Source organism: Salvelinus fontinalis, chromosome 9, assembly GCF_029448725.1.
Source record: "Salvelinus fontinalis isolate EN_2023a chromosome 9, ASM2944872v1, whole genome shotgun sequence".
Classification (NCBI taxonomy): domain Eukaryota; kingdom Metazoa; phylum Chordata; class Actinopteri; order Salmoniformes; family Salmonidae; genus Salvelinus; species Salvelinus fontinalis.
The window spans coordinates 29,313,460-29,340,494 of NC_074673.1; the positions used below are offsets into that span (position 1 = coordinate 29,313,460).

The 27,035-nt window shown below is 41.9% G+C and overlaps 3 protein-coding genes and 1 pseudogene across 5 annotated transcripts in view; 3 read left to right on the forward strand and 1 right to left on the reverse strand.

Moving 5' to 3' along the window:
• Nucleotides 1-1,253: 1,253 nt before the first annotated feature.
• Nucleotides 1,254-6,194, forward strand: LOC129862390 (V-type proton ATPase subunit E 1-like). The gene is made up of 9 exons (XM_055934003.1): nt 1,254-1,496; nt 2,476-2,541; nt 2,621-2,730; nt 3,844-3,910; nt 4,023-4,112; nt 4,258-4,326; nt 4,484-4,578; nt 4,969-5,056; nt 5,292-6,194. Exons 1-9 carry the CDS (start codon nt 1,464-1,466, stop codon nt 5,352-5,354), a joined length of 681 nt encoding a protein of 226 aa, XP_055789978.1. The 5' UTR covers nt 1,254-1,463; the 3' UTR covers nt 5,355-6,194.
• LOC129862389 (mitochondrial glutamate carrier 1-like) lies at nt 6,104-17,647 on the reverse strand (annotated as a pseudogene).
• Nucleotides 11,376-13,261, forward strand: LOC129862388 (general transcription factor II-I repeat domain-containing protein 2-like). Its single transcript, XM_055934002.1, has one exon. It carries the CDS (start codon nt 11,399-11,401, stop codon nt 13,217-13,219), a length of 1,821 nt encoding a protein of 606 aa, XP_055789977.1. The 5' UTR covers nt 11,376-11,398; the 3' UTR covers nt 13,220-13,261.
• Nucleotides 17,648-20,213: 2,566 nt separating the features above from the next.
• LOC129862391 (chromatin remodeling regulator CECR2-like) overlaps nt 20,214-27,035 on the forward strand; it is a 47,285-nt gene continuing 40,463 nt past the window's right edge. For 2 of the 3 annotated variants that reach the window (XM_055934005.1, XM_055934006.1), the window contains exon 1: nt 20,214-20,522. In XM_055934005.1, the coding sequence (XP_055789980.1) occupies nt 20,403-20,522 (120 nt within the window). In that variant the 5' untranslated portion in view covers nt 20,214-20,402. The remainder of the gene's footprint in view (nt 20,523-27,035) is intronic. The other variant, XM_055934004.1, reaches the window with a different exon arrangement.

Below are 27,035 nucleotides of genomic sequence, written 5' to 3' on the forward strand. Positions count from 1 at the left end.
TTCAAAACAAATGGGAACTCTGAAAAAAACAAGGTTGAATCATGATGACGTCATTGATCTTCACGTCGTAGCTCTAGAAAGAGCCCGGATTTACAATTCCAAGTTCGATGACCGTTCAAAACTTATTTTCCCAGTCGGAGTTTATTCCCGATTTACCTTTTGTCTTGAACTCGCTGAAGTCAAGTTTTCGCAGTTCCGAGTTAATAGTTGTTTTGAGCATGACACAAATCATGCTTCATTGACAGCATGGCCAATGTTGAACGTTTATCATTTTAAACTTGGAAAAGAGCCCCCTAATCCCAGATTTGGGACTACACAGACACTGTCACTGATTCCTTCCAAACCACTCATTGTTGAATTTGTGATTTCCAACTTGCTGTGTAATGTTTATGTCCAATGGCTGATGAGCAACGATACGTTTTATCTGTAATTTCTCTTCATTATTTCTCTTCATATGACAAGGATTAAAAAGGATTTGCCAGTAGATTGTCGACTTGATTCATGATAATGACTGCTAGCTAAGATTTTGAAAGTATGATGTTGACAGTCCAATCAAAGCTACTGTACATATAACGTGATTTGACGTCATTTTATCTGTGGCCATTGACTTTGAACCTTCTTGGATAGGCACTTCTAATGTAACTCTATGGCAGCACTCAAGGGGCTATTTTCGAGGTCTAACATTAGACTTGGCGGTGACGTAGCGTCCCCATGAGTGACAAAACACTGAGCCAATCATGGCGCAAGGCTCCATGTTTTCTGCTGGCTTGCACCACCACCACAGAAAGCACTGAGCTAGGCTGAAACACCTGCATTTTGGTGCTGCTTTACTCAAGAAAACAAAAAAGAGACCATGTTTGTATGCAGCTTTATTAACTCAATGATATATATTTTTTTACACTGTTTGCAAACTGATATGTGACACGTATTCAATTCAAAATAACATGCAAAACAGGCAAGCATTTGCTAAAAATGTGGGGCTCAAAATCCCTGAATAACGGTTCGCCAATGGTGGTGTCCCATTCTTTCAGGTTGTTGGTCTGAGGTAGGACTAATAGCTTGAAATAGTGGAGTAGGATGGTGTTATTTTTTATTTTATTTTTATAACAAGTTGTGTGTCGTGTTAGATGGTAGGGTAATTGTTTATTTATTTAGTATAAGTATAAGGGAGTCGAACTCCAGTCTTGTAGGTGGCGGTAATGCAACATTTATTGGATGCCAACCGCCGTTAAACCTCATTAAAACAAGAAGTAAACCGACCCTTGTTGTGAACGCGCAGTTCTCTGTCACCCAGTCAGCTGACTTTCAGTGCCAGTTTGTTGCTTGTCATTAGACCCATCTTTTGTGTCGTGTATGCGCAACTGAAAATCTATTTAGTCAAATCAAGTAGCTGATTATTATTAGTCAGTTGTTTTCTAGCTACCTTTATTAGTAAGCAAAAAACAACAACTGAAGAACCAGCCATGGCGCTCAGCGATGCCGACGTACAGAAACAGGTAACATTATCTTGCTTGCTAAAGCTAGCTGTCTAGTTAGCAAAACTTAGTTAACTAGAAAAGCTAACACAAACTATTATAAAGTAGAAAGGGTAATCTGTGTGCTTTCGTTTTAGTTAGTTATGCTAACATGTCTGCTTTGTGAGATATATAGCTAGCTGTAAATTTGTCAGCTCTCACCAAATGTCAAACGAGCTAACTGTTACTATAGCACTTCCCCTTGTGATTCAAAATTCAACTAACTGTCCAGTGTTTCCAGATTTCAATGAAATATGATCTATAATTAATTACAATATGAGTGAAATAGTTTTCCTTCACAAATGTATTTAGTATGTTAAAAAGCAGCTTTTATGTGTGGGCGTAACGTTAAACCAACAACAGAATGATGTGTGCTTATACTTTCCAAAAAAAATGGATGTGTAGACCGCTGATTGGCAGCTCATGAGGAAATAACTTTTTGAAACGGTCTATTTAGATACAAGTTTCAGGTTGTTTAGTGTTTAAGTGTTTTTTTTCTCCAAATTCATGCTTTGGCCACATACGAGTATAGGATGATTCAAACATTATTTGGGTATGAATTAACATATCAAGCCACTCTAATCCATGAGTAGATTGGTTTGCCATGTCAGTCATTTGCTCTGCCTTGATATATTGTGCCTCTGGGTTTTTGTGTTGAAAGGGCACTTTGGGAATCAATAATGTCCCCCTGATTAATGTTTTAGAGTGCATTATCTGAAAGATGGCATACAGGCAAAAATGTACTGCGTCTAGGCATAGCTAGTTAAAAAATTAGACTTTGTGACCAATGACAGTGGATTCCTCACTTGTTCATGAGAGTTAGTTCTACACACAAACACAGCGGGGTGCCACTGCCACATTCCACATGTTAGTGATAAGGGGTTATTTTATATAATGGTATGAGTTATGATGATATAAGTTAAATGTTACTTCTTCATCCCCTGTTTTTTTTCTTGGACAGATCAAGCATATGATGGCCTTCATTGAACAGGAAGCCAATGAGAAAGCAGAAGAAATTGATGCAAAGGTAATACTCTCCCATCTAGCTGGCAAGTCTGGTTAAGGTACTGTACAAAATATTAACAAATTTCTGTCTGCTCCTAAAGGCAGAAGAGGAGTTCAACATTGAGAAGGGCCGTCTGGTGCAGACACAAAGGCTCAAGATCATGGAGTACTATGAGAAAAAAGAAAAGCAGATCGACCAGCAGAAGAAAATGTGAGTTTTTTTTCTCTGTTTTATCCCAGCAGTTGAAGTGAATTCTTCTCAGCTGAATGGGACATACTCTTCATAAAGATATCTTTTCCGGAGGCAGATCCCAATTTAAACAGTGCGACATTTTGGCAATTACTACTAATTCTTACCCAGAGTCAGATGAACTCATTGATATGTCTCTGCGTGCAGTTTGAAAGTGTTAGCGCGATGACTGGAAGTCTACAGGAACAGCTAGTATGCTAACTACAAAATGACACCGTGACATCACTATTCTGCCCTACCAAGCAAAAAGCAGTGGTGGAAAAAGTACCCAATTGTCATACTCGAGTAAAAGTAAAGATGGCTTAACAGAAAATTACTCAAGTGAAAGTCATCCAGTGAAATACTACTTGAGTAAAAGTATTTGATTTTAAATATACTTAAGTATCAAAAGTATAAATAATTTAAAATTCCTTATGGCAAACCAGACGGCACGATTTCTTATTCACGGATAGTCAGGGGCACACTCCAACACTCAGACATAGTTTACAAAAGAAGCGTTTGTGTTTAATGAGTCCATCAAATCAGAGGCAATAGGGATGAGCCAGGATGTTCTCTTAAAGTGTGTGAATTTGACCATTTTCCTGTCCTGTTGAGCATTCAAAAGTACTTTTGGGTGTCAGGGAAAATGTATAGAGTAAAAATGTAATTATTTTCTTTAGGAATGTAGTGGAGTAAAAGTTGTCAAAATATAAATAGTAAAGTACAGATACCCCCACCAAAAAACTACTTATGTAGTACTTTAAGTATTTTCACTTATTTACCTTGGTTTCACAGTAACTTTATGCAGTTACTGCTAACATGACCCCCATTTTCTCCAAAACACAATACAATATAGGCAGGATACTTGTCCACATGATTAAGCATGTATTTAATGTAGCAAAAATTACATGAACTAATTATCAACCAAATGAGCAGTTATTGCCTTTTTTACCTTCTTGATAGAGCAGTATTCTTCCCTTTTGCACCATAATTTGTTCTCTCCATGTTGTCCTGTCCAAACCATGTGTTGTGCCTCCCATTGATAAGAGTGCTTGACTGCCAGTCTGCCACTTAATATTTGGCTTCTCCACACAGTCAGATGTCCAACCTGATGAACCTGGCTAGACTGAAGGTGCTGAAAGCTCGTGATGACATGATTTCGGTTAGTGGCGGCTTTCCTTCAATTCTGACCACATTAAATGTTTTGCCTATCAATAACATTTTAGATATCTTGGTGCTAGTGATGTCTGACTCTTTCTCTTTCCGTGTGTCAGGATCTGCTAACTGAGGCTCGTCAGAGGCTGGCTAACATTGCCAAGGACCCAGCGAGGTACCCTGCCTTGTTGGAGGGGCTTGTTCTGCAGGTAATCTTTCTGTGCGCTCAGGAGTAATCCGACTCATGAGCTCTGCTGTAGTCTGACAGAGTTTGCCGTGCCGCTAATACTCACTGTCATGCAATGAACAATGGCTACTATATGCGGTCTATTTATGTCCGGGCTTCAATTTCAGGGATTCTACCAACTGCTAGAGCCCAAAGTGATAATTCGCTGCCGGCAGCAGGACATTGCCGTGGTGCAGGTCAGTGTTATGTTATTAGGGATACCTTGTTGAGTCACTTACATGTTTTGCCATTGTCTGTGTATCATACTGATTTCAGCTTGTATTATGACTTGAATAGGCCTACTTGTGTTTGAGAAAATTTTGATTTATTCACAATTTGGTTTTCACCATACAGGCTGCTGTACAGAAAAATATCCCCATCTATAAAGATGCTGTGAAGAGCAAAATTGAGGTCGGCATTGACCAAGACCGGCACCTTTCACCAGACATGTATGAGATTCCTTTTCATTTCACATTAATTGTGGCTAAACAAAGAGCACATCAATGACTAAGAGGTACAATAACAACCCAACAACCAGGATGCTAAAAGGGGAGTCAGGTAGTTTCAGTTGAATGCATTCAGTTGTTCAACTGACTAGGTATCCCCATTCCCTAAAATAGAGTGCATGTATTTGTATTCGGCACATTAGCAATGCAAAGGAATCGGAGAGATTACATCTACTTGACTTAAAATGGTTTTACATCTGTTTTTGAACGTTAACTTTATCACACTGTGCAAATTAGGTCTATCCATGTGATTGATTGAGTAAAGAGGACATAAGCAAGCTATAGTGGTCTTTCAGCAAGTGACTGTGACCTGTATGTTTCTGGTGTCCACAGCTCTGGAGGTATTGAGATGTACAACGCTAATGGGAAGATCAAGGTAGCCAACACCCTGGAGAGCAGGCTAGACCTCATGGCCCAGCAGGTACAGTATTGACATATTAGGCAGAGGAGGAGGGGTTAGGAATCACAATAGAAATACCCCAAACACTAACCCAAGTATGTCACATGTACTCCAACAGGATGAGGTTGATTTGAATCTGTCTGATCTTATCTACCTTAATATCCTTTGTAAGCTCGGTTGATGAGTACTCTGTATCCTGAGTAGTACCGGGACAGCTGAGGTATTCACTCTGACCCCTCTGTTTGTTCTCTGACAGATGATGCCTGAGGTCAGAACGGCTCTGTTCGGTGCCAACCCGAACCGTAAGTTTTTGGACTAAAAGATAATGATGCTGTTGGAGACAAAGGTTAAGGGATCATTGGAAGTGTTACTGCGAACAAGCCTCTCATTTGGACTGGATATGTTGGAAGTTGTGCAGAGCCCAAGAACACCCTTTCTCTGATCTTCCCAACTTTAAGCACTTATCTCTATGATCTTCCAAAGTAAGAAACTGTTTTATGAGACACGATGTGAGGGAGAATGTGTGTTGTCTGGTGTTAAGGGTAGGTGGCTTTCACAAGTGTTTTATACTACCTCCTCAGTTTACCACTGCTCCCCTCCCATCACGAAGGGTTGTCTGATTGTCCCTTGAGGAATAATCAAGTTATTTTTTGTTTACTGTAAGGTGTCCAAACACCTAACAGGGTGGCTGCCGCTGTATTCCTTTTGATGTTTGTGTGTGTTGAGTGGGAACATATTGGATTGGAGAATGAATGTCTTTTGTTGTTACTTACCCATGTGATTAACAATACATATGCAACAAAGAAACATGAATATTCACTGTTTGTTAACAGATTGTTCATTCAATTCAGATGTTATCCAATGAAGCATAAAATGGTTATTCCAACCCCATCATAAAATGTATAAAACAAAATGCTTTCATTGCCACCTAGTGGACTTAATCCAAAGTGCGTTGGCAAGAACCTGGTAATTTTTTTTAATGGATTTTATCATAGGCTATACTAAATTGTACATCAAACAAACTTCTGCTGAATTCCAAAATGTGTAAGATAAACACAAGAGACTCCATCAGCAGAAATAAGGCTTTATTTGCATAATCTTTATTGTGCGTATGACATGTAATTCAAAGATGCATTAAAAAAGGTTAAGTTAACAGTTACAGCTAGCTCTGAAGAGGTTTGCTTCCGAGTCTGAGTTGTGGAGAACAGGAAGGTAAGACTTTTGAGTGCAGGCCCAGCAGTCTTAACCTGTAGGAGAGGAGTCTGGCTGTTCAGTGGGTTACAGTACAGAGCCTAGGATTAAAGCATTAACAGGAGGAGTCCAAGATTACAACTCTGGACTCATGGATGGGAAAGAAACTCACTGGGGAGGAAAGCCAATGCGGAGGTTGTCCTTTTTCATGAAACGAAAAGGATCTCTGAAAGGTGGCCCAATTGCTTTGAATTGCCGGCCACATTTTAGACTTCTCATGGCAGTGTAATCAGCATTATACAACATTAGTAAATAAAATGTTTTGATAGTTTAAAAACAAATGTTGATGGATTTGTCACTTACATATAAAGTGCTTTTGTCAAACAACATGATAGCTTGGTAACTTCCTTAGTGATGGCAAAGTCAAGGAGCCTTTGCATAAGAACCATGGAGAGTTATCTCTCCCTCCGTTCACGTTCACTGCTGAATGAAGCAGTATGTTTTGTACTGTAAGGGACACTGCCACATGCTGTTGCTATCCCAGTAGCCCTAGCAACAGCTCTCCTACACCCAGGAAGTAGACCCCTGTGCGATGCCAAAGAGAGGGGCGATGACCAGTAAGCGACACGTTGCCCCCTTGAGGAATGTTGCTGGGCCCTCTTTACTCCAGATCTTCCTATCGAAGTGTGAGAAACCTGCTGTCAACCAAAGGTTAGCACATACATATTAGAGAAATGTGGGTTTTATGGTGCAAACCTTACCGTGTGCAGTCAACAATGCCACGGTATGTGTCCTCCCCCTTCTGCAAGGTCTGTATACGAGTCTTTATGACTGCCAACAAACACACACACACACTGAAACCAATGTAAACTCAACTGCCCTTAACAAAGTACAGACAATGTGGGTATCGTGCTCTGGGATTGCAGAGTTATTGATAATGTATTTCATACCATTGTACTTGGGGTCTCGTGGTATAATTGAATTGTAATCCGCTAATCAAATTCAATAGCCTTTGCAATCCCAACCCAACACAGGAATCAGCCCTTACAAACTGCCCCTGTATGACATCTACAGATTAGATGGTCTTATTGTGGACATTAACGTTTAGGACTGAATGATATGCACATCTCTCCTTTATGGGTCTCCCCCAGCCCTTCCTTGCCTCTGTCTCTCTCACCGTCAAATGGTGTGACAGCTACAGCTGCCACTGATCCGGCTGTGCAGCCTGCTGTGAAGGACTGCAGGAAGGGGGCCCGCTCCTGCAAGTCTCCATGACTACTCGGCCCTTCCCAGCGTGTTCAGGTTGGTGAACAGCGGGAAGTAGATCATAGAGAAAGGAACATCCCAGGAATACGAAAAGAACGGAGGCAGTCGGTCCACAGCTAGATTCAGCCTGCCAGACATACAATAACTGCAGTAACCTATTGATTTATGTTGGCCTTGATTAGCCAGGGTGCCAGACCACACATACAGTAAGTACTGTACATATGTAAAAGACCAACGTATCAACAGAAATACAAAATATTGAACGGAGCGATGCAATATGTGGTATATGTAAATCAGGCAGCCTTTACAAGAAGTAAATCTAAGTCTTTGCCACAAACTAATCACCAGTAATGAGACAAATCAGGCCTGACAGTGAGTCTAGCAGGTTACCTCCGTTCAGTCAGTTCAGGATTTAGTCATTCCGAACTGAACAAGAGAAACGTGTGTGTGTGTGCTTCACAGGAGGCTGCTGAGGGGAGGACGGATCATATTGATGTACGGAACGGCGCAAATGGAATGGCATCAAACACCTGGAACCATGTGTTTGATGTACAGTATTTGATACCGTTCCACTGATTCCGCTCCAGCCATTACCACGAGCCCATCCTCCCCAATTACGGGGCCTCAACCTCCTGTTGTGTGCTTGTACCACAGGGAGTGAGTGATTGAATGTGTGCGTGCGGTGTGCGTTTTTTTTTTTTTTACATGTACAATTTGTCTCTTTCATTTAGCTTTTCACTTTCTATGCTATTTGCCTATGTGGATTTGTCAGAGGCAGAGAGAGAGACAGAGTGTCATACCTCATCAGTGTGGCTCCTGCTCCCCAGTAGAGGCCTGGCAGGCCTTGTGTCTTCAGTAGCTCCAGGGTGATACGGATGGCAGTGGTCCGTGGTGGAGGGGCAGGCTGGGCTGGAGGAGATGGACCAGAAGCTGCAGTGTGTGCTTGGACCACTCTGCTTATGGCAGCTGTCACACACACACACACACATCAAATCAGTGCCAAAAAACTTCAGCAGCAGAGTCTGAGATGTGGTTGGCCTAAGGACAAACGGTTCACAGAACTCACCCAACCTTCCTGCGTCCTGCAAATGGATCTTGAGCATCTCCATGGGTGTGGTCACTATCATCTGGTAGGTCCCCGCCCCATATCCTGCCAATATCTCCCCCCACAGGGGCAACTTCCTGTGGGCCAAATGACAGGGTTAACAGACTAATAAATAGACACATAGCAATAATAACAATAATGGCACCACCCCTGATAAAATGATACAGTTTACTGTAGCAATAGTACCTTAGTTCGTCTGACTTTATTACATGAATGTTATGTTAACTTGATGGATAAAAAAGTACTCTCGGGTATGTAAATTTATGTTTCAGTTAAATAGTTAAAAGTGTAAGTGCTGTGCTGTGCTAGGACAAAAAGTTAGTTTCCCATCCTTGGAGAGCTTCTGTCTGAAGATATAATTTGCTGCCAGTTTAATGGCAATCTCTGGTGTGACGAGTGAGATTCACTGCTGCACCTGCGGAAAAAATAGTAATGGATTATAACAACACAATCTACAGTTAATGTCATGAAAAAGACGTCCCCTGCACTTTCATATGATTAGCTCTAGGCTAGTTAATAACTCTAGGTGCTCAATACTTTCAAAGGGTATAATACATGGTTTATAGCAGTTATTTTAATTTAGGCAGTGTCAGCTACACTCATAACACAGAATTATACATTACATTAATCCAGGGAAATAGTACCTCGATACATCCCAAAGTAACCTTCCAACTTTACTCTCTTCGTCAAACAGTCCAGCCTTCACATCAAACGGAGAAGTATTCAGGTAAAAATCAGTTTGGGTGAACTTTCTGATATATTCATGATATATCTTATAAATCAAATCAAACTTTATTTGTCACATGCACCAAATACAACAAGTGTAGACTTTACTGTGAAATGCTTACTTACAAGCCCTTAACCAACAGTGCAGTTCAAGAAGAAGAACATATTTACCATGTAGACTAATATAAAAAGTAACACAATAAGAATAACAATAACGAGGCTATATACAGGGGGCACCGGTACCAAGTCAGTGTGCGGGGGTACAGGCTAGTTGCGGTAATCTGTACATGTAGGTGGGTGCGAAGTAACTATGCATAGGTAACAAACAAACAGCGAGTAGCAGCAGTGTACAAAAGGGAGGGTCAAGGTAAATTGTCCAGTGGTGATTTTATGAATTGTTTAGCAGTCTAATTAATGGCTTGGGGTAGAAGCTGTTGAGGAGCCTTTTGGTCCTAGACTTGGTGCTCCGGTACCGCTTGCCGTGCGGTAGCAGAGAAAACAGTCTATAACTTGGGTGACTGGAGGGCTTTGGGCTTTCCTCTGACACCGCCTAGTATATAGGTCCTGGATGGCAGGAAGCTTGGTCCCAGTGATGTACTGGGCTGTTTGCAATAACCTCTGTAGCGCCTTATGGTCAGATGTCGAACAGTGATGCAACTGGTCAGGATGCTCTCAATGGTGCAGCTGTAGAAACTTTTGAGGATCTGGGGACCCATGCCAAATATTTTCAGTCTCCTGAGGGGAAAAGGTTTTGTTGTGCCCTCTTCACAACTTTTATAACGGATGCTTATTGACCATGCATAAACAATGAATACCATTTAGTAATTTGCTTTTCCTTACAATACAGTGTCTTGTCAATCTTAACAAAACCCTACATCACAGAATGTTGGTTGTTCAGCATCACTTAAACACAGCTACACACTGCAAACATAATTGATGGACACTTTCCTTTAAAGTTAGAATCCTTAATTGAATCAATAAGTTGAGGGATGGGCCTGTAGAAATGTAACCGCTCTTAAATGAATAGACAGCGCTATGGATGCAAGGACCGACCATCCATGATACTGTTACATTGTTTACAAACAGAGTAAAACAGGTTTATATATTTGGGTTCTGATGGGGTTCCACAGTTGAACTAAGCTCATGAGGCATTTATAAGTTATATACCTATTGATTCTTGAAGAATATATATAGTCCAAAAATAGATGTATCAACTAAGGATTCTAACTTTAATTGGTTCACATTTGGTTCACAGTTTGATTTTCCATTGATTTGATTAAACTTCATTAGCAGCTACTAGATTGTTACTTAATTAAAAGACCATGAGTAGTCAGGATGCCAAAGGATCACTCCTGTGCCAACCAGTAACTCACTTTACCATTGTAAATATAGGCTCAATGCACACTCAACCCTATGATGCCATACTGTGTACAGGTGTATAGAGATAGACAGTTGTCTGTACTAGACAACTAGTAGAGCCAAGCATGTAAATAACTAGTACTATAGAGCCAAGAATTGGTTATTTTCCCTGTCTGATTTCTTGTGGAAGCCACTCAGTAAATGTAGCACTCACCAAAACAGCACCAAACACTTGTTTTGAATGCAAATGTTCAAAAACACATTTGACCTAATCTGCCCTCATGGACAGCTTAGTCTGATTACTTGAAAACAATTACTGTGTGCATGAGTCAAAACAGAACTATTCTCTCTTTGATTCCAATTCAATAAACTGTACTTTATATACTTTTTTTATTTACTTTTTTTTATTGTGTGAACAAAGTAAATGAGGAACCAAGCCAAGGCAGTAGGTCACATATGTCAGAGTCAAGGCCCGCGGGCCACATCCGGCCCGCGAGAAGGTTTTTTACGGCCCCTGGGATGATCTTGATTTATTATTAGAACCGGCCCGCAGACCGCAGCAAGCCGGCAGCCCGCAGATCTTTTACACGCACCAATACTACATTTCCCACAATGCAACGGTGACGCACCGAGCAGTAGGCTGCTTCATTTCAATATTTATTGGCACAGCAGTCGTCAGCATCACAGTAAAATTAACTTTCAGATACCCATCAAAAATGGCAAAACGGAAGGTGGACACTGAGAACCGGGGGTTTCAAACAAGGTGGGAGTCGGAGTATATGTTCACGGAGGTAGCTGGAAAACCTGTGTGTCTTCTGTGTGGAGAAAGTGTGGCGGTACTGAAAGAGTATAATCTGAGACGACATTATGAAACGAAACACGCGGACAAAAACAAGAATATGGACATGGAACAAAGGCTACAAAAGGCAGAGGAATTAAAACGAGGCCTCAAATCTCGACAGGCTCTGTTCAAAAAAGCCAAATCACAAGGCCAGGCTGCTGTCAAGGCCAGTTTTATTTTGGCAGAAGAGATCGCTAAATCAGCCCGGCCATTTACGGAGGGGGATTTCATCAAAAACTGCATGATTAAAGTTTGTGACGAAGTTTGCCCAGAAAAAAGGCAACTCTTTTTAAATGTGAGTCTGAGCAGAAACACCATTGCCGAGAGAGTAGACCAGTTGTCCATCAATCTAAAAGAGCAGCTTGTGAAAAAGGGAAAAGATTTCATTGCATATTCCTTGGCTGTGGATGAGAGCACCGACATTTCTGACATTGCCCAGTTGTCAATTTTCATCCGCGGAGTGGACTCCAGCCTAAGCGTGACAGAGGAGTTTTTGGCTTTACGTCCTATGCATGGCACAACTACGGGGCATGATTTGTATGAAGAGGTGTCAAGATGTGTAAATGAGATGGAGCTGCCTTGGGAAAAACTTGTGGGTTTGACAACCGACGGAGCACCTGCGATGTGTGGACACAGGAGCGGACTGGTGGCGAAGATACGGGAAAAGATGCAAGAGGAAAACGCGACAGGTGAGCTGACAGCTTATCATTGTATCATACACCAGGAAGCGTTGTGCGGTAAAGCCTTGAAAATGGAGCATGTAATGAGCATCATCACGCGCACAGTTAACTTTATCAGAGCCAAAGGTTTGAATCACCGCCAGTTCAAGGCATTTCTGACGGAGTTAGAAACGGAGCATGGTGATTTGCCTTATCACACAGAGGTGCGATGGCTAAGCCAGGGAAAGGTGCTTCAAAGATGTTTCGAGCTTCGTGAGGAGATTTGTCTGTTCTTGGACAGCAAAGGGAAAGACACAACACAACTCCGAGACGAAATGTTTCTGTGTGAAATGGCTTTTCTGTGTGACATTACGAGTCATCTGAATGCAATGAACTTGCAGCTGCAGGGTCGGGATCATGTCATCTCTGATATGTACAGTACAGTGAAGGCATTTAAAACCAAACTGACTCTGTGGGAGACGCAGATGCGGAAAGAAAATTTGAGCCACTTTCCCAGCTGCCAGACCATGAAAGAGAAGCTCTCTACCAGTGCGTTCCCGAGCGCACAGTTGGCTGATAAAATAGGTATGCTTGCCGCTGACTTTCGACGCCGATTTGCTGACTTTGAAGCACAAAAAAGCAGGTTGGAACTGCTCGGTAACCCATTTGCTGTTGACGTGGAAAGCTCACCACCAAACCTCCAAATGGAGTTGATTGACCTCCAATGCAATGATGCACTGAGGGCAAAATATGCGGCAGTGGGTGCTGCGGAGTTCGCCCGTTTCCTCCCCGACACAATGCCCCAGCTGCGCATCCAGGCTGCTCAAACGTTGTCTATGTTTGGCAGCACATACCTGTGTGAACAACTGTTTTCTTTGATGAACCTGAACAAAACATCACACAGAAGTCGACTTACTGCTGAACACCTCCACTCAATTCTGAGGATTTCCTCAGCTCAGAGCCTTACCCCGAACATTGATGAACTTGTGGAAAAGATGGGACACCACCAAGTATCACCCTCAACCTCAAACAAGTGAACATTACTGTGCAATCACATATTTAGAGTTTTTACTCAGTTCAAGTTTAAAAGTTAAAGTTTAATATTTGTTTTCACTGCATGTTACTTCTCCTTAAACAAAGTGTTGTTTTTGATTAATAGATTTTTGCACTTTATTTTATTGTATTTCAATCCAATTATATTTTAAAAATATTTCAGTTGAGTGGATGATAGAAAATTGCTATTATTGTTTTTTTCTTTGAAGTAAATTTAGCCCACTTTTGCTAAAATAGAAAATATAGGCTACTGATGGTGCCTTGAATACCGGTTTCTTTCATTTAATGTTCATGTTATGGGGATTTTTATATAAAGGAAATTTGTCTTTTGTGTCTGTTGAAAATTAAAGATTACTGACAGAGCCATAAGAAAATATTGCTTTATTTATCTGATCATATTGGAATATATTTGTTAGGTTTTCAGTAGGTTCAATTAGGTTCACTAGACTATATGCGTCATTTAAAATTTTTTCAATGAACATTCGAACAGTCCGGCCCTCGGCTTGTAGCTAAATTTTTTATTTGGCCCTCCGTCCATTTGACTTTGACACCCCTGCAGTAGGTCATCACTAGTTACCAAACACAAAAAGTAATAAACAATTTATCTTCCTAAAATGTGAATTTAAACCTAACCTTAACTACACTGTTAATTTTCTGCCTAACCTTAAATACAATTTTACAAAAGCTAATTTTGGTTTTCATGAATTTTTACGATATAGCCAATTTGGACTTTTTGGCTACGGGAAAACAAGGCAGTATTCACATTCTGGTGTGGACTCGGGCACCCTGCTGGTTCTGTAGGCGGGTCTTGGCCCGATCATTAGGAAACACACAGCTCACACCCACCAGCCCTGCCACGCCCCCATTAATCAGCTTAGCAGGGAGGCTGCGGAGGAGGGAAACACGCACACACACCCACGCAAGCAGCCCGAGTGACACAAAACCATGCATAAACACAGAGGAACACATACAAGGAAAACACAGACATAAGCACTATGTATATCGTTCCAAGATGGAAGCATGTCAAGTCGTTTGTCGGTGACTAGTACATTTTAACCTACTAATAACCTATTTATTTATGGTTGCGTAACTTCGTTGTTGTTTGGTGCAAACTATTTTATTTTTGCTGGTGTAAAGATCACGGGTCCTCCTCAACTCGGCACTTCATTACTTGAAATTTACCAAAGTAACCCTATATCTGGCTGGCCTGAGTTCCTCCTTCGTCCGCGGAGTGTCTTGTCCAAGCTGCTCCTTTTTGCTCTTCGCCTGGCTGTCAGTGGCAGCTCAACCCGTTCTCTCCATCTCCCTCAACACCCAATCTACTCACACGCGCAAACACTCACATTGACTCACATACACGCTGTCCCTCTCTCCCCTTACCTTCGTTGGCCTCTTATTTTTTTTCGTGGTATTGCTTTGTGCAATGACTTTACTGAACTCTGGAGAAAACGAACATTGTAGCAGGGTGAGTACATCTGACGATGTGCTCTCCCGTCCATTAGACATTTTGTCTGCAGGAACTCGCTCTTTTTTACTCGGTCCACTCGTCCAAGTGCCGATCAATTTGTGGCATGATGTGATCAGTACGAATTTATGTCACTACCAAAGTAAAATGGTTTTAAATGGCTGTTTTGTATTGTCTGGAAACTCACTTGTGGAATTCGCTTGCAGTAGGTCTCTTAAAAAGAGAAGCCGTGCAAGGTTATTAAACAGAGGTTATTCTTCTTTTGTTGATATCAGGTAACGTGCAACCTAACCCTGGCCCTGATATGCAATGTCTCCAAACCCCCTCTGATTTTAAATTAAGATCTGGTTTTGGTATTTTTCATTTAAATGTACGCAGCCTGTTGTCAAAAATTGATGGGGTTAGGATTTGGGCTAAATCAACTGATGCTGATGTAATTGTGTTTTCTGAAACCTGGCTCAGCAAGTCTGTTTTTGATAAGGATATTTGTATAAGCGGTTACAATGTTTATCGCACTGATCGGGTTAAGAAAGGTGGGGGTGTGGCTATATATGTAAAATGTAAATTCCATGTAAGTGTGGCAAAGTCTGAAACTATTTGTAAACAGTTGGAATTTCTTGCTTTGAATATTGAGGTTTCAAAGGGCCTTTCTATAACTGTGATTGGCTGTTATAGAGCCCCCTCGGCTCTCGGTGATGCATTTTCTTCTTTGATGCACCTTATGTCTAAACTTCTTTACAGTGAAATGATCTTGATTGGTGATCTCAACTGGTGTTGGTTAAAGCCTGTGTCTGATGATTTAAAAATGTTTTGTAATTCTATGAATCTTACCCAGTTGATTAATTCACCCACTCGCCCAAATCTTAAATGCCCAGATAAATCTACCCTGATTGATTTGATATTGACAAATGTTCCACATAAATATTCTGCAGTTGGTGTTTTTTATAATGATTTAAGTGACCATTGTGCTGCTGTTGCTGTTAGAAATACTAAGGTTCCAAAGACAAACCCACGTTTTATTCGTAAGAGAAATTTGAAGTGTTTTAATGAGCAGGCTTTCTTTCATGATTTGTTTTATTTTGACTGGAGCAAGATTGAGCTTATCCCTGATGTGGAAACTGCCTGGATATTCTTTCATGATGGTTTTTTTCCAAATAGTAAACAAACAGGCCCCATTCCGCAGGTTCAGGGTTAAAGGGTGGGATAATACATGGTTTTCTTCTGAGCTGTCTTGTATTATTCACAACCGTAATCTAGGCTGGGCTAAAGCAAGGAAATCTTGTTCTGATGCTGATTGGCTTATTTTTAGGCAGTTAAGAAACAAGTGTTCTTTTCTTCTCAGGAAGGCCAAGTCTGAATATTTTATGTCTGTTACCACTGATAACCTGAATGACCCTAGAAAGTTTTGGAATGCTATTAAGTCTATGTCTGGTAACAGTAATGTTAATGAATTACCGTCATGTGTTTTGAAGGACTCTGTTGCTATATATGACAACTGAAATGCTGAATTGTTTCAATGGGCACTTTGTATCATCTGGTCGGCTGTTTGATTCAGTGTCCTCTGTCTCTGTACAACCCTGTGTGGATGAACCAGTGTCCTCTGTCTCTGTACAACCCTGTATGGATGAACCAGTGAGAGCTGGTCAAACTTTTAGCTTTTTGCCATTCTCAGTGCAGGTGGTACATAAAGCCCTGAAATCCTTAGATCAAAGAAAGCCTGCAGGTCCTGATCTTTTGGATCCCTGCTTTTTAAATCTGGCAGCTGATTTCATAGCTGAACCACTTACATATCTGTTCAATCTAACCCAGGAATTTAAGGAAATTCCTTTATGGCAATAGTTGTTCAGAGTATTGCAGAGGATTGAACATCCACACACTGAATAAGAATTTTGACCGTAGATCTTATGATTGAAGGCCATCTTGGTCATTCATTAGCCGGATCCCAGATCTGTTTGCGCCATCATGCACAGGACAAGGAGCAGCAAGGAGTGGAAGGTCAGCACAAACACATCTGGTACCCAGGTAGGTCATTCATAATTCTGAGGCAGAATGTCCTGTGGCTCCCACACAGAAAGAGAACATCTTAAGTCTCTCTAATCTTATTGCTAAAAGGGATAAGATGATTTGATCTACCAAGGAGGGCAAAACTGAAAGATGACAAGCTTACCAGTTTCCTTTAGCTGTGTTTGAGATCCACCATTGTAACATTGGTTTGACAATTTTTTTCTGCTAACAATAATTGTCAGAAGCTGGTCTGTTATTATGCACAATATTACCCAAGCCGTAAAATCGACATCAGGTGTTCCCACCTACCCTCTTCTCCTCTTGTCCCCTTTCTTCCATTCTTATTTTTTTCTCTCCTTATTTCCTTCTCAGCTCCCTAATTAATCTCTCTTAATCTCCCCACCTCCATTCCCCTTCTGTCTATTTTTACCACTGTAAGACATCTCTCTACCCTCACTTCTCTCCTCCTTTGAAAAAAGAATGAATTCACCTTTCTCCATCTCTCACCTTAGTTTTGACACCATTCTCTTGATTTCTCCTCAGTTCTTATCTTCCACCACAACCATCCTCCTAACCGTTCCTCTGGATCCCTTTCATCTTACAGCTCAGTCCTTTCTAGTGCCCAGTCAGTCACATTCTGCACATGCCTTTCACTGAGCCGCTCTGTGAAACTTTCTTTCAGCTCCGTTCCATTCACACTAGTCCCCTGCCAAAAACGCAGACAAGAGTTTACCCCATGCCAACTTCAACCCCCCAAACCCCAACTGCTTCAAACTGCACCAAATCATCCAGCTCAGACAACATAGCTCATTTTTTTGTCTGAAAAATTGGTTTTATCATGAGAAAGACAGCAGTGGGGAACTTACCCGTGTCAGTGCGTCCCACAAGCAGGATCAAGCTGTCCACTTTCCTTTCACTTCAACAATGTGTGCAGCAACGGTAGTCAAGCAGCACAAGCTCCACCCTGCTCTGCTCTAACTATCTGATTTATATGAGTATTGGTTTTTAGTATTGATTTATGTTAATTGGAAAACAACTTCTGACATTGATAATTAGTCACATCAATGGCAAATACTTGCATCCCAGCAATAGTTTTAAATAAAAGTAAATGTAACTTTTAGACAAACATTTCTTATTTTGTGTTACAATCTGTCACATTACAGTACAAAGAACATTTAAAAAGGGCATAACGTACAAGAGAAAAATATAAACTGGTAGAACAATTGTTCTTATCTTTTGGAGTGGTACAAAGGTCAGAGTGACTGTGATACAGTTGGAAACAGGCGTACATTCTACATGCAGAGACAGAGATAGACTGGACTAAATGTTCACTGCCATAACAACACAGGGCTTACAAACCCTGGTATTGCCTGTCTTTATGTTTGCTATCTCATTATCTAGGCCTATTGTGTTTATTTTCTTCCACAATGAAAAGGTTGTTTTACAAAGAGTGGAAGCATTATGGATGGTATTTTTGTAGAGAGGAGGACTTTCAGAAAGCACCAATGAGAGAGCGGCTCTCACACCCCAGTTGTTGAAGTGGGTAAATGTGGCCCCCAGACTACCTGGTGTCAGGTTACAAACCCTGGACTCTCCTTAACTCCCGATGGAGAGGATTTTACAACTTTCACAGAGTAGTCTGTGATTATGTAAGGTATTCGTATTCCAAAGATCCTCTGTTAGGCCATATTGAGACAATGAGTCCCGTCTCAAAAACTGCACAAGTGTTTCCAGAGGATCAATGGAAAAAATCAGCACTGACGATGTCGTGGGTATGATATTGACCAACCTAGGGTTGGATAAATAATCCATCCAAACTTTTGCTACTGCCTTAGTTTCATAAATCAAAGTCCTATAAGAGCACCCTTCCAGACCGTACTCAGAATAGTCTAATACAGTACTTACACACCAATGTCCCTTGCCACTAGAGTGCTTCCACAATCATCTATGTATATATTATATTTATGTATATTCTTTATTATTAATTTTATTATTTTCATTTCACTTTGACCAGCGTTGTTGGAGCTTGGAGCTTAATTACCCTGTAATTACACCTGCAACCCTTTACATGTGACTATTAAACTTATCTAACCTAATTGTGCAAAGAAACATGTGATGACAAGATCATGCTCACTGACGTGACTCATTGATTTTCACAATACATGGTCTTTTAATCTTAAAATGATGGTCAACCTATGTTAGGACAAAGCTAGTGGGCTGCATGAAATGGTATTGGATAGTCTTTATGAGGCACACACATTGCAGTTGTGAATGGATGTTCTGAAATAGTCTGGAGCCTGGATCATTGAACAAAGTCCATATTCTAAAATGAGTAAGGCTACCTAAGCGCGACCACAGCCACGCTGGACAACAGGCAGTCAGGATCTGTCTGTCTCCTAGCAACATGGCAGCACTGAAGTGGCACAGCGGCTCCCAGGGGACCTAAGCCTATCAAAATTTCGACAGCACTGTGATAGCTGTCCACCGACTAGCCCTGAGGTGACTGCTCAATCAACCCCAGCCCTAATAGAATACAGATAGGTTCAATCAAAGGGCAGTTATCATTTGCTAGTGAATATGTCAATATAGAAAATGTTGATAAACAGAATGTTGTAGTCCGGAAATTGCATGATTGCTATTTCTCTTCTTTCCATTGTCAAGCTTTTACGAATTGTGTAGCCTACATAAATGGTGAATTATACTATGTTATTTTGGTAGTCCATTGAGTTAGCCGCCCATTAATGTCAGTTCAGAGAGACAAAATGACAGTGTCTAAGGCCAGTGGTCATCACCGCACACAACCTCTCTCCTGTTCATGCGCTTTCCCCTTTCTGCGATGGGGGGAGCCACAGCTTTACATATTAAACTTACTCTCCCTTGTTGGAGACTGCCGTTACAAAACAAATATATTCTAAATATTTTCCTCGCTTTTCAAGCTAATACAGCTACACTTAACTGTGGTTTTATTTAAACTACAAGTTTAAATATAAAGGCTAATTGCTAGCCTATAATAAGAGTTCAATAAGGATATTATTACCTAACTCATCATAACTGGTCCAGGGAGGACAAAAGAAAAGAAACATCCAACATACAGTGATCACATTTAATTCAGTGTAAATGCCCCTGCACTTAATTTATTAAACTCTTGAAGACGCGCAACAGAAGAAGCGCACACAAATTTTATGTAGATACAGTAGAAGTGCTTTTGCAAGACCGTTCTGAATTCACGAGCATTCCCTTTAAATGGGGACTGGTCTATCAGTCGAGGTGGTGGTGATGGCCGCATCGTAAACAAAACAAAGAAACCGGCTAATCAAATGTTCGTATTAATATACTTTAATTTGAGTATAATTACATGTAAACAAATAGGTTGATGGGTATCATAAATGCTTAGTGACTAAACATTTATGAAACCCAGGATTTTGTATATTTAAATACGCGGCGTAAGTAGCTAACTGAACACCCCTCCTCGCGCCAAGCTGGTAGCGCCACCCCATCTGTTCAGCTCTTGTGAAATTCTGATTGAAACAGATTGTAGCAAGCACTCTCCGACCTGGGTTGCAATGGCAACTGACTGGATGGAACATCAACAGCAACTTTTGTCCTATTTTTTAAGGAATTAACGAGATTTTACACTGATACCTTGAGGAAATTATTTCTAATGTGAGAAACAAAGTTATACAATTTAAGGTCCGAAAATGTCCCAGGGATGTACAATTTCTGTGGAAGAGATCCAGTCTTGGTGGGAAGTCCCCGCCATAGCGCATTTCTGTTCGCTGTTCAGGACGGCATTCAACCTACCAGACTTTGAAATTGAGGTAAAGAAGTTCTCGAAATTACATGTAGATATTTGGGAGATGTTCTTTTCTATTTTTGGACTGCTAAATATCAATTTCCTTCGTATTTGGCTCATATAATTCGTTTTGTAGGGCAGTTGAGAACTAGCTAGCTAGCTCACGTTAGCTAGCTAATCTATTCAGAACTTATCTGTGTTTATCTAACGCTAGCCAAGTTAGCTGCTAACTAGTAAGCTACTAGCTAAGCCAGAACGTTTGAAAACCAGTTAAGTCCCAGTTGAAATAAACGGTAGTTTTAATTTCATGATATAAATACTATTACTTTGTTGCTATAACAAGCAATGCAGTTAACGTCAGCTAACAAGTTAGACCAATGCCCATTGGCAATGGTCGTGTGTTGTATTTTGATAGTTCTTGCCAGCCGAAACAGAACCATGTGGTGTGAACCGTTTGTTTTCATTTGGTGAAATCTTCGCTCGTGTTTACAGCCATCCAGTCATAGTAAATCGCACGTCTTTGTCCAAATGTTACCTAGCTAACTTATCGTTTATAGTTTGAAACAAAATGTTAATTATATCACCATAAATAGCTCGAGGTTATAACGTTAGCTAGTTATCTGTAACTTATAATTGATTAGAGCGTTAACGTTAGTTATCTTTATTACTCTCAATTTCAAAAGAAATTACACGTGAATAAAGGCTGCTTGCAGTTTTATCTTGCTCCCTTTTGATCCACTGTTACCATGTTTTTATCAAGTACAGTCAAGCTCATGACGAGAGTTTCGAATTAATTGTCTAGCATGCTACCTGGACGGGGTAGTCAGGGTAACGTTTGCCATTCTGTCATTTTCATTCGCTCGAATGTTTTAACGTTACTATGATGAAGCAGTCGTTCAAATGCTTGTTTTCTGTGAAGCTAAAATAAATTCGTATCTAGAGCGTCAGTGTACATTGGAGTCGGTGCATGGGGGGGATGGCTAAGCTTCACCTCTAGTTTATAGTAAAGTTGGTATTGTGTTTATTTTTTTCCGCGAGCGATATCATGATGCAAACGTCTCGATTCTGTAGAGCTCGGGTTTGATCGATCTGCACCGTTTGGTTTTACGCGGGTGCGCGTTAATTATTTTATCAATCTTTAACCGCGTCACTAGACACAGATCACATGTGCTGCCACTGTAGCTGATTTCAAGAAACATTTTACTTGATGGATTGCCTAATCCGTGACGCATATCAGTAACGAAATCTATGATAATGAGGGTTTAATAGCATATTGGTCCTGCGCAAATGCTCACCATAAACCCACCAATTTGATGTCTTAATCGGGCGCACTCTTGGTGTCCAAGGTCACACTTCTATTGTGCTCTGGTCAATAATAAAGTAGAAGGTTTCTATTGTGCTCTGGTCAATAATAAAGTAGAAGGTAGGCTATATATCTGAATAAATGTTAAACCTCTTCAATTTATTGATATAGCCAATGACTTCTACATCTGTAAATATCATTTGAAGTGGTGAAAATGTACCTACCTCCATTTCAGAAATAGTATTGGGATTATGTAAGAGGTAGAGTGTACATACTGAAATCTGTAATTTTGTCACTGTTAATCGCTAGAGGACAATCTCTTGTTTCCCAGTCTATAAAGAATCAACCTCTCTCTGGTGTAATTATGCAATGGATGATGATAATACAAATCTAAACCTAGACTGATCAAATGTCATTGTCACATCTTTACTGCTGCATGGACCAGGGTAGTATGAGCCTTGGACTACATGATCTCACTCTCAACCGAACCAATATTCATTGCATCACATTACATTATGTTTAGGGGCTCTGACATTTGGACATTACGGATTGCATTTTTTTTTATTGAACCTCTGTTCAAGCAAGGTTAGTCTGAAACCCTTACACAGGTAGGCTATTTATACACTGGCCCAAATGAAACTGAGCTGAAAGGTTGTCAGTTTTCCTCACTATTTGGGACAAACAGTGAATTGTGACCCTGGATGATGTGCTTCATCATTATGTGCTTCATTACCTGGCCTGTAATGGAACAGAGCTTAGTGGATGGCTCTGTTGTTCCTCGTTTGGTTTGTGCTTAGCCTTAATGTGTGCTCTTAAATGACTGTGCTGAAAAAATCAGGTGGCTTGCTTAGTAAATAGCACACAAATCCAGGTCTAAGAGGATCTAGTGTCTTTGATGTGGCCTTGCCTGAGAGGTGATCGTATGACCGCGCCAGAGTAAATGATCAACTGAGATGAAGGCCTGTGTCTCACTGGACAGAGAACGAAGGGCCCAAGCGCTTTATGAGATCACCTCAAGCTTTTTCTGTAGTCACCAGTATGTGTATACACATGTAGCCTAAATCAACTGTTGCTCAGACCAGACTAGATTTTCCGTAAAGGAGCTAATTATATTTTGAAGGCTGCATTTTAGCCTTTAAGGCCATTTCTCTGATGCAAGATCTAGTTTACAGGGCTCATTCTATCTCTGTGAAGCCTTGAGGATATGTGGATATACAGCTAGGATGTTCTAACCATGTTTGGATCAACTCCACAGTTCACAGTAGGTTTGAGGAGAGAGGGGTTCCTCTGAATGATTCCTCCTGGGGCTCAGTGAACACTGGTGCTCTGTGTTTAGGCAGGAGGGGGGACTCTTGTCAAACGTTTTTATTTTGCATTCACGCTGCATACCATGAGATACCATGGTTTCACCAAGCAGACCTACAGTGACATGGATTCAGACCACTGTTGTCTCAATAAGTAGTCTAACACACCTCTATTTAGGATTGAAATAGCATATTTCTCTGAAATTCAATATTGGCCAGTCTCACCAAACTTCTAGAAGTTGATTAACATTATTTTATATAGAAGATGCAACCAGAATGTTTCTTTGAACTCTACCACCAAAAATCTTAGATACTGATTTCCTGTGTTTGTACTTGTGCTCTGTCTGTGTCTTGGTGGCACTTAAGGTTGGGTTACTTAAGAGTTGGGTTGGAGCGATGCTGGAAGTGGCTGTCATTCCCCTGACAGAATGGTCTTTCCTCTGGTATCGAGCGCCCAGGGGATTTGAGTTGAGCCTGGTCGCAGTGTCAACATTACATGACATTCTCTCCGTCCAGCATTGTGGACACAGCGATACATGTCTCACTGGACTGACAGGAGGGTCAACATTGTGGCCACTGAGCGCTTCAACCAGCTGTCCCTGACACATTCATTGGGTGTTGTTAATCTTCTATTCTGGTTTTGTCCCCAGGTGTCAGAATTGGCAGATGGGAGGAAAGGGTATGCTAGCCTCTGAGTAATGCACTTCTTGTGCAGAGAGGATATAAAGAACAGTTTCATTTGTACCAGTGTAATCTCTTCAGAGGAAATTATCAGCATGCGAGAGAGGCAAACATGTAAGGATTGACTTGAAGAATGTATGTTTTGCTTTAGCTCCGCATGGCTCTAATATCTTGTCTCTTGGTCATAAAGCTGTTGGTAGCGAGAGCTCAGGATGGAGGGAATGGTTCAGTGGGCAGAGTTCACTGTGGCTTTTTTTCAAGAGCCCCTTTATGAATGTCACTGAGCCAAACTTTTGTACCTCGTGAAACCGCTACCAACTGGATATTAACAAACCCAGTGATCCAGTGGGAAGGTGGTGTTGTCGAGCGGCTCTTTTCTTTTTCGGGCCACGGTTCCGGTGGCTGATAATGGAGATTTTCTTGGCAAGTTCACACAACGGCTCCTAGCACATTGTTTCCCTGTTACACTTCGCTGTCGCTCCCAGTCTCCCCTGGCCGGAGGGAGAGGGACTCTGCAGGAAGAGGCCCCAGCCGACCTGGCCGTCCCCCTGCTTCTTTGTCTCCATGGAGGCACACTTGATTTCCTGGCAATGTGGCTGTGAAATGAGCCCTGAAATCCCAGAGACTCCAGGCATTCTGAGCCTCCTCTGGATCCTCCAGCATGTGCTCTCCACCTACAGTACTGCCAGCCTGAGCCTAACATTCTACTTGAGATATGTGTCGTGCTGGTGTTTGGTGAAGTGTGTCTGATTCCATACATCTTCATCTGCTGTCTGATATCTGGAGAGCGGCAGAGAAATTGGCCTCTTTCTGGGGCCATTTATTACACTTAAGGCAGGCATAATGACCGGGTACTAATATGCATTGAGGATGAATCAATTTAAGAGCTGGGTTGACGAAGCCAGTCTGCAGGGCTGGATGCAGATGTAATGTAAATCTGGCTGCTGCTATCTGCACTGATGATACACTGAAACGGGTCCTGGTCGCTATGGAGTCGACCTACCTACTGTAGAGAAGATCCCTCAGCACTTGACCTGGCAGTTCTCAACAAACTGAAATGAACATGGAACCTAGTATGTTGCTTATTGTCCTGAAGCCATTGAAAGTATTTCACTCCAATGACTTCCTACTCCTACTTTTAATCCAACTCCCGCCTCCATATTGTACTGATTGCTCATCACGTCCCTGTGAAAGCCAGCCCTCCTCTCGTTCTTAGGGAGTCTCCCCAACCAACTTGGGCTGTGATGTTCAGTGTGCCAGTGCTGAATAGCCTTTATTCATCCAGCCCTCAGAGCGGTGCTCTCCAGCCCTGGCATCACCATGACTAAATCCCAGATGGTGGCTCTTTCTTTGCCTTCCCCCTGGAGGGTGGAGGTGCTGCTGACTGGGTGCTGCTGCCTGCTGCAGCCTGTCTGGACTGGGGGGGCTTCTATTCTTCCCAGGCCTGCGCCTGATTGTAAAAGAAGATTTAGTCCTATTAGATCTGGCAAAGCGGGGAGCTGAGTGAGCAAGGCCTCTTGACTAAAAGCAAATGGATTAGGGAGAAGGATCTATAGTGGTTTGTGATGTTCCCCAAGTTTAGACAGGGTCCTCTGGTACCCGCTAATTCACTGTGTGGATTAAATGTCAGAGATAGGCAGCACGCTTTAGCTAAATCCTGCTGAGTCTGTGTTGAATTGGGGGCATTGATCTGAAAGGGGCCGTCCTCAGCGGAGCTCCTGGGGTTTTTGGGAGGAAGTGAACGTTGGCTGTGGGATCTGCGCTGTCAATAAAGGAAGGGTCAGCGGGCCATGTTGCAGCCAGCGCAACGCTGCATCTTGAAAAGGATCAGTGGTTGCTGCGTTCATCCTGAATATCTTTACCTTTTAACCCTGGCCTGCACAACTCTTTTGTCAGCCCCAAAAGGAGAAAGGACCCCCCACACACAACAACAATGAGCCTTTCATCAGCCCAGTTTGTTTTATAATACTATATCGGCCGAATCCTTCATCCGGAGTTCTCCCTTAGCTCTGCTGCGCTACACACCACACACTCTCCCAGCACAACCCTCCACTGCTCATCCTATCAAAGTGTCACACATGCGAACCTCACATGGCCATGTCGGCTAACTCTAAGCCCAATCCTTTTCACACCCTGCTGTCACCCCTCAAGGTTGTGGATCCCTCATAAATACACACATTCTTAGTCCTTCACATGCACTATGTCTCTCTAACTACCATACCCAGGCACATTGTAAGAGCTGACTCTCCCCTCCCCCAGCTGTGATTGACAAGTGAAGCAGCAGTACATGCATCAGATGGTTTCACATGGGGAGCTGGGGGGTGAGGGGCACATACACTGGGGTTTGTTTCAGCCAACTCTATTGTTGCTGCTCCCCATGGCTCCCTCTCTCTGTCTCCAGTCTGGGGACAGCCTCTACCCTAACTGGTCTGCGCTTTCAAGGGCTCCCCTTATTTAGGCTTGTAGAGAAGAACGATAAGAAAGAGTAGAGGGTAAATTACTTATGAGCTTCTGAGAATCATATCTTGTCTAGGGGGATTCCTTGAAAGCCAGCTAACAACCTAAGGCAAACTAATATGTATTTAGTGCGGCTGGCAGACGTGTTTACATCCCAGTCTCAGTACAGTGTGATGCAACATAACACTTTGAGCAGTTAAGAGCGGGGTGGGAAATATGGTGTTCTGAGCATTGGGTAGAGTGTGTGCAAGGGGAGAGTGTGTGAGGAGGGGGAGCATTAACCAGCGGGAGTGTCACCCCACAGACTCAGACTGGGAGAGGGGGGTTACTGTTTGTGTGGGAAGGAGGTGCAGATTGGGTGAGACTTGAGGGACCTGAGGCTAAGGGAGGAGGAGATGGTGTATATGGGCACAAGCTCGAGTGCTTAGAGGGTGTAGTCAGTCTGAAACAAAGACTCAGTCAGATACACCTGTTGGGTCTTTGCAGTTGTTAGTTGGAGTACTTATCGCTTGTTTTGTAAAGGGCTCTTCGAAATGGTTCTGTCAAGCATGCCCTTCTGTGATATTTTTTGAATAGTCAGTGTTCCCCTGTCTTTAGTAGGAAACATAATGTTCCTTATGCAAGTTTTGCTGTACTGTTGTTTTTAGTTTCTCATTCCCGCTCTCCTGTCTCACCGGTCTGTTCTCTCACTGCTTTTGTGCGTTCTCTGTGCCAAACTCATGTTGCTGCACTTCTAGTCCCACCCTTGCTCTCCCATTTGCCTCGTGGTGTTTTCCCCAGCTCATTGCACACT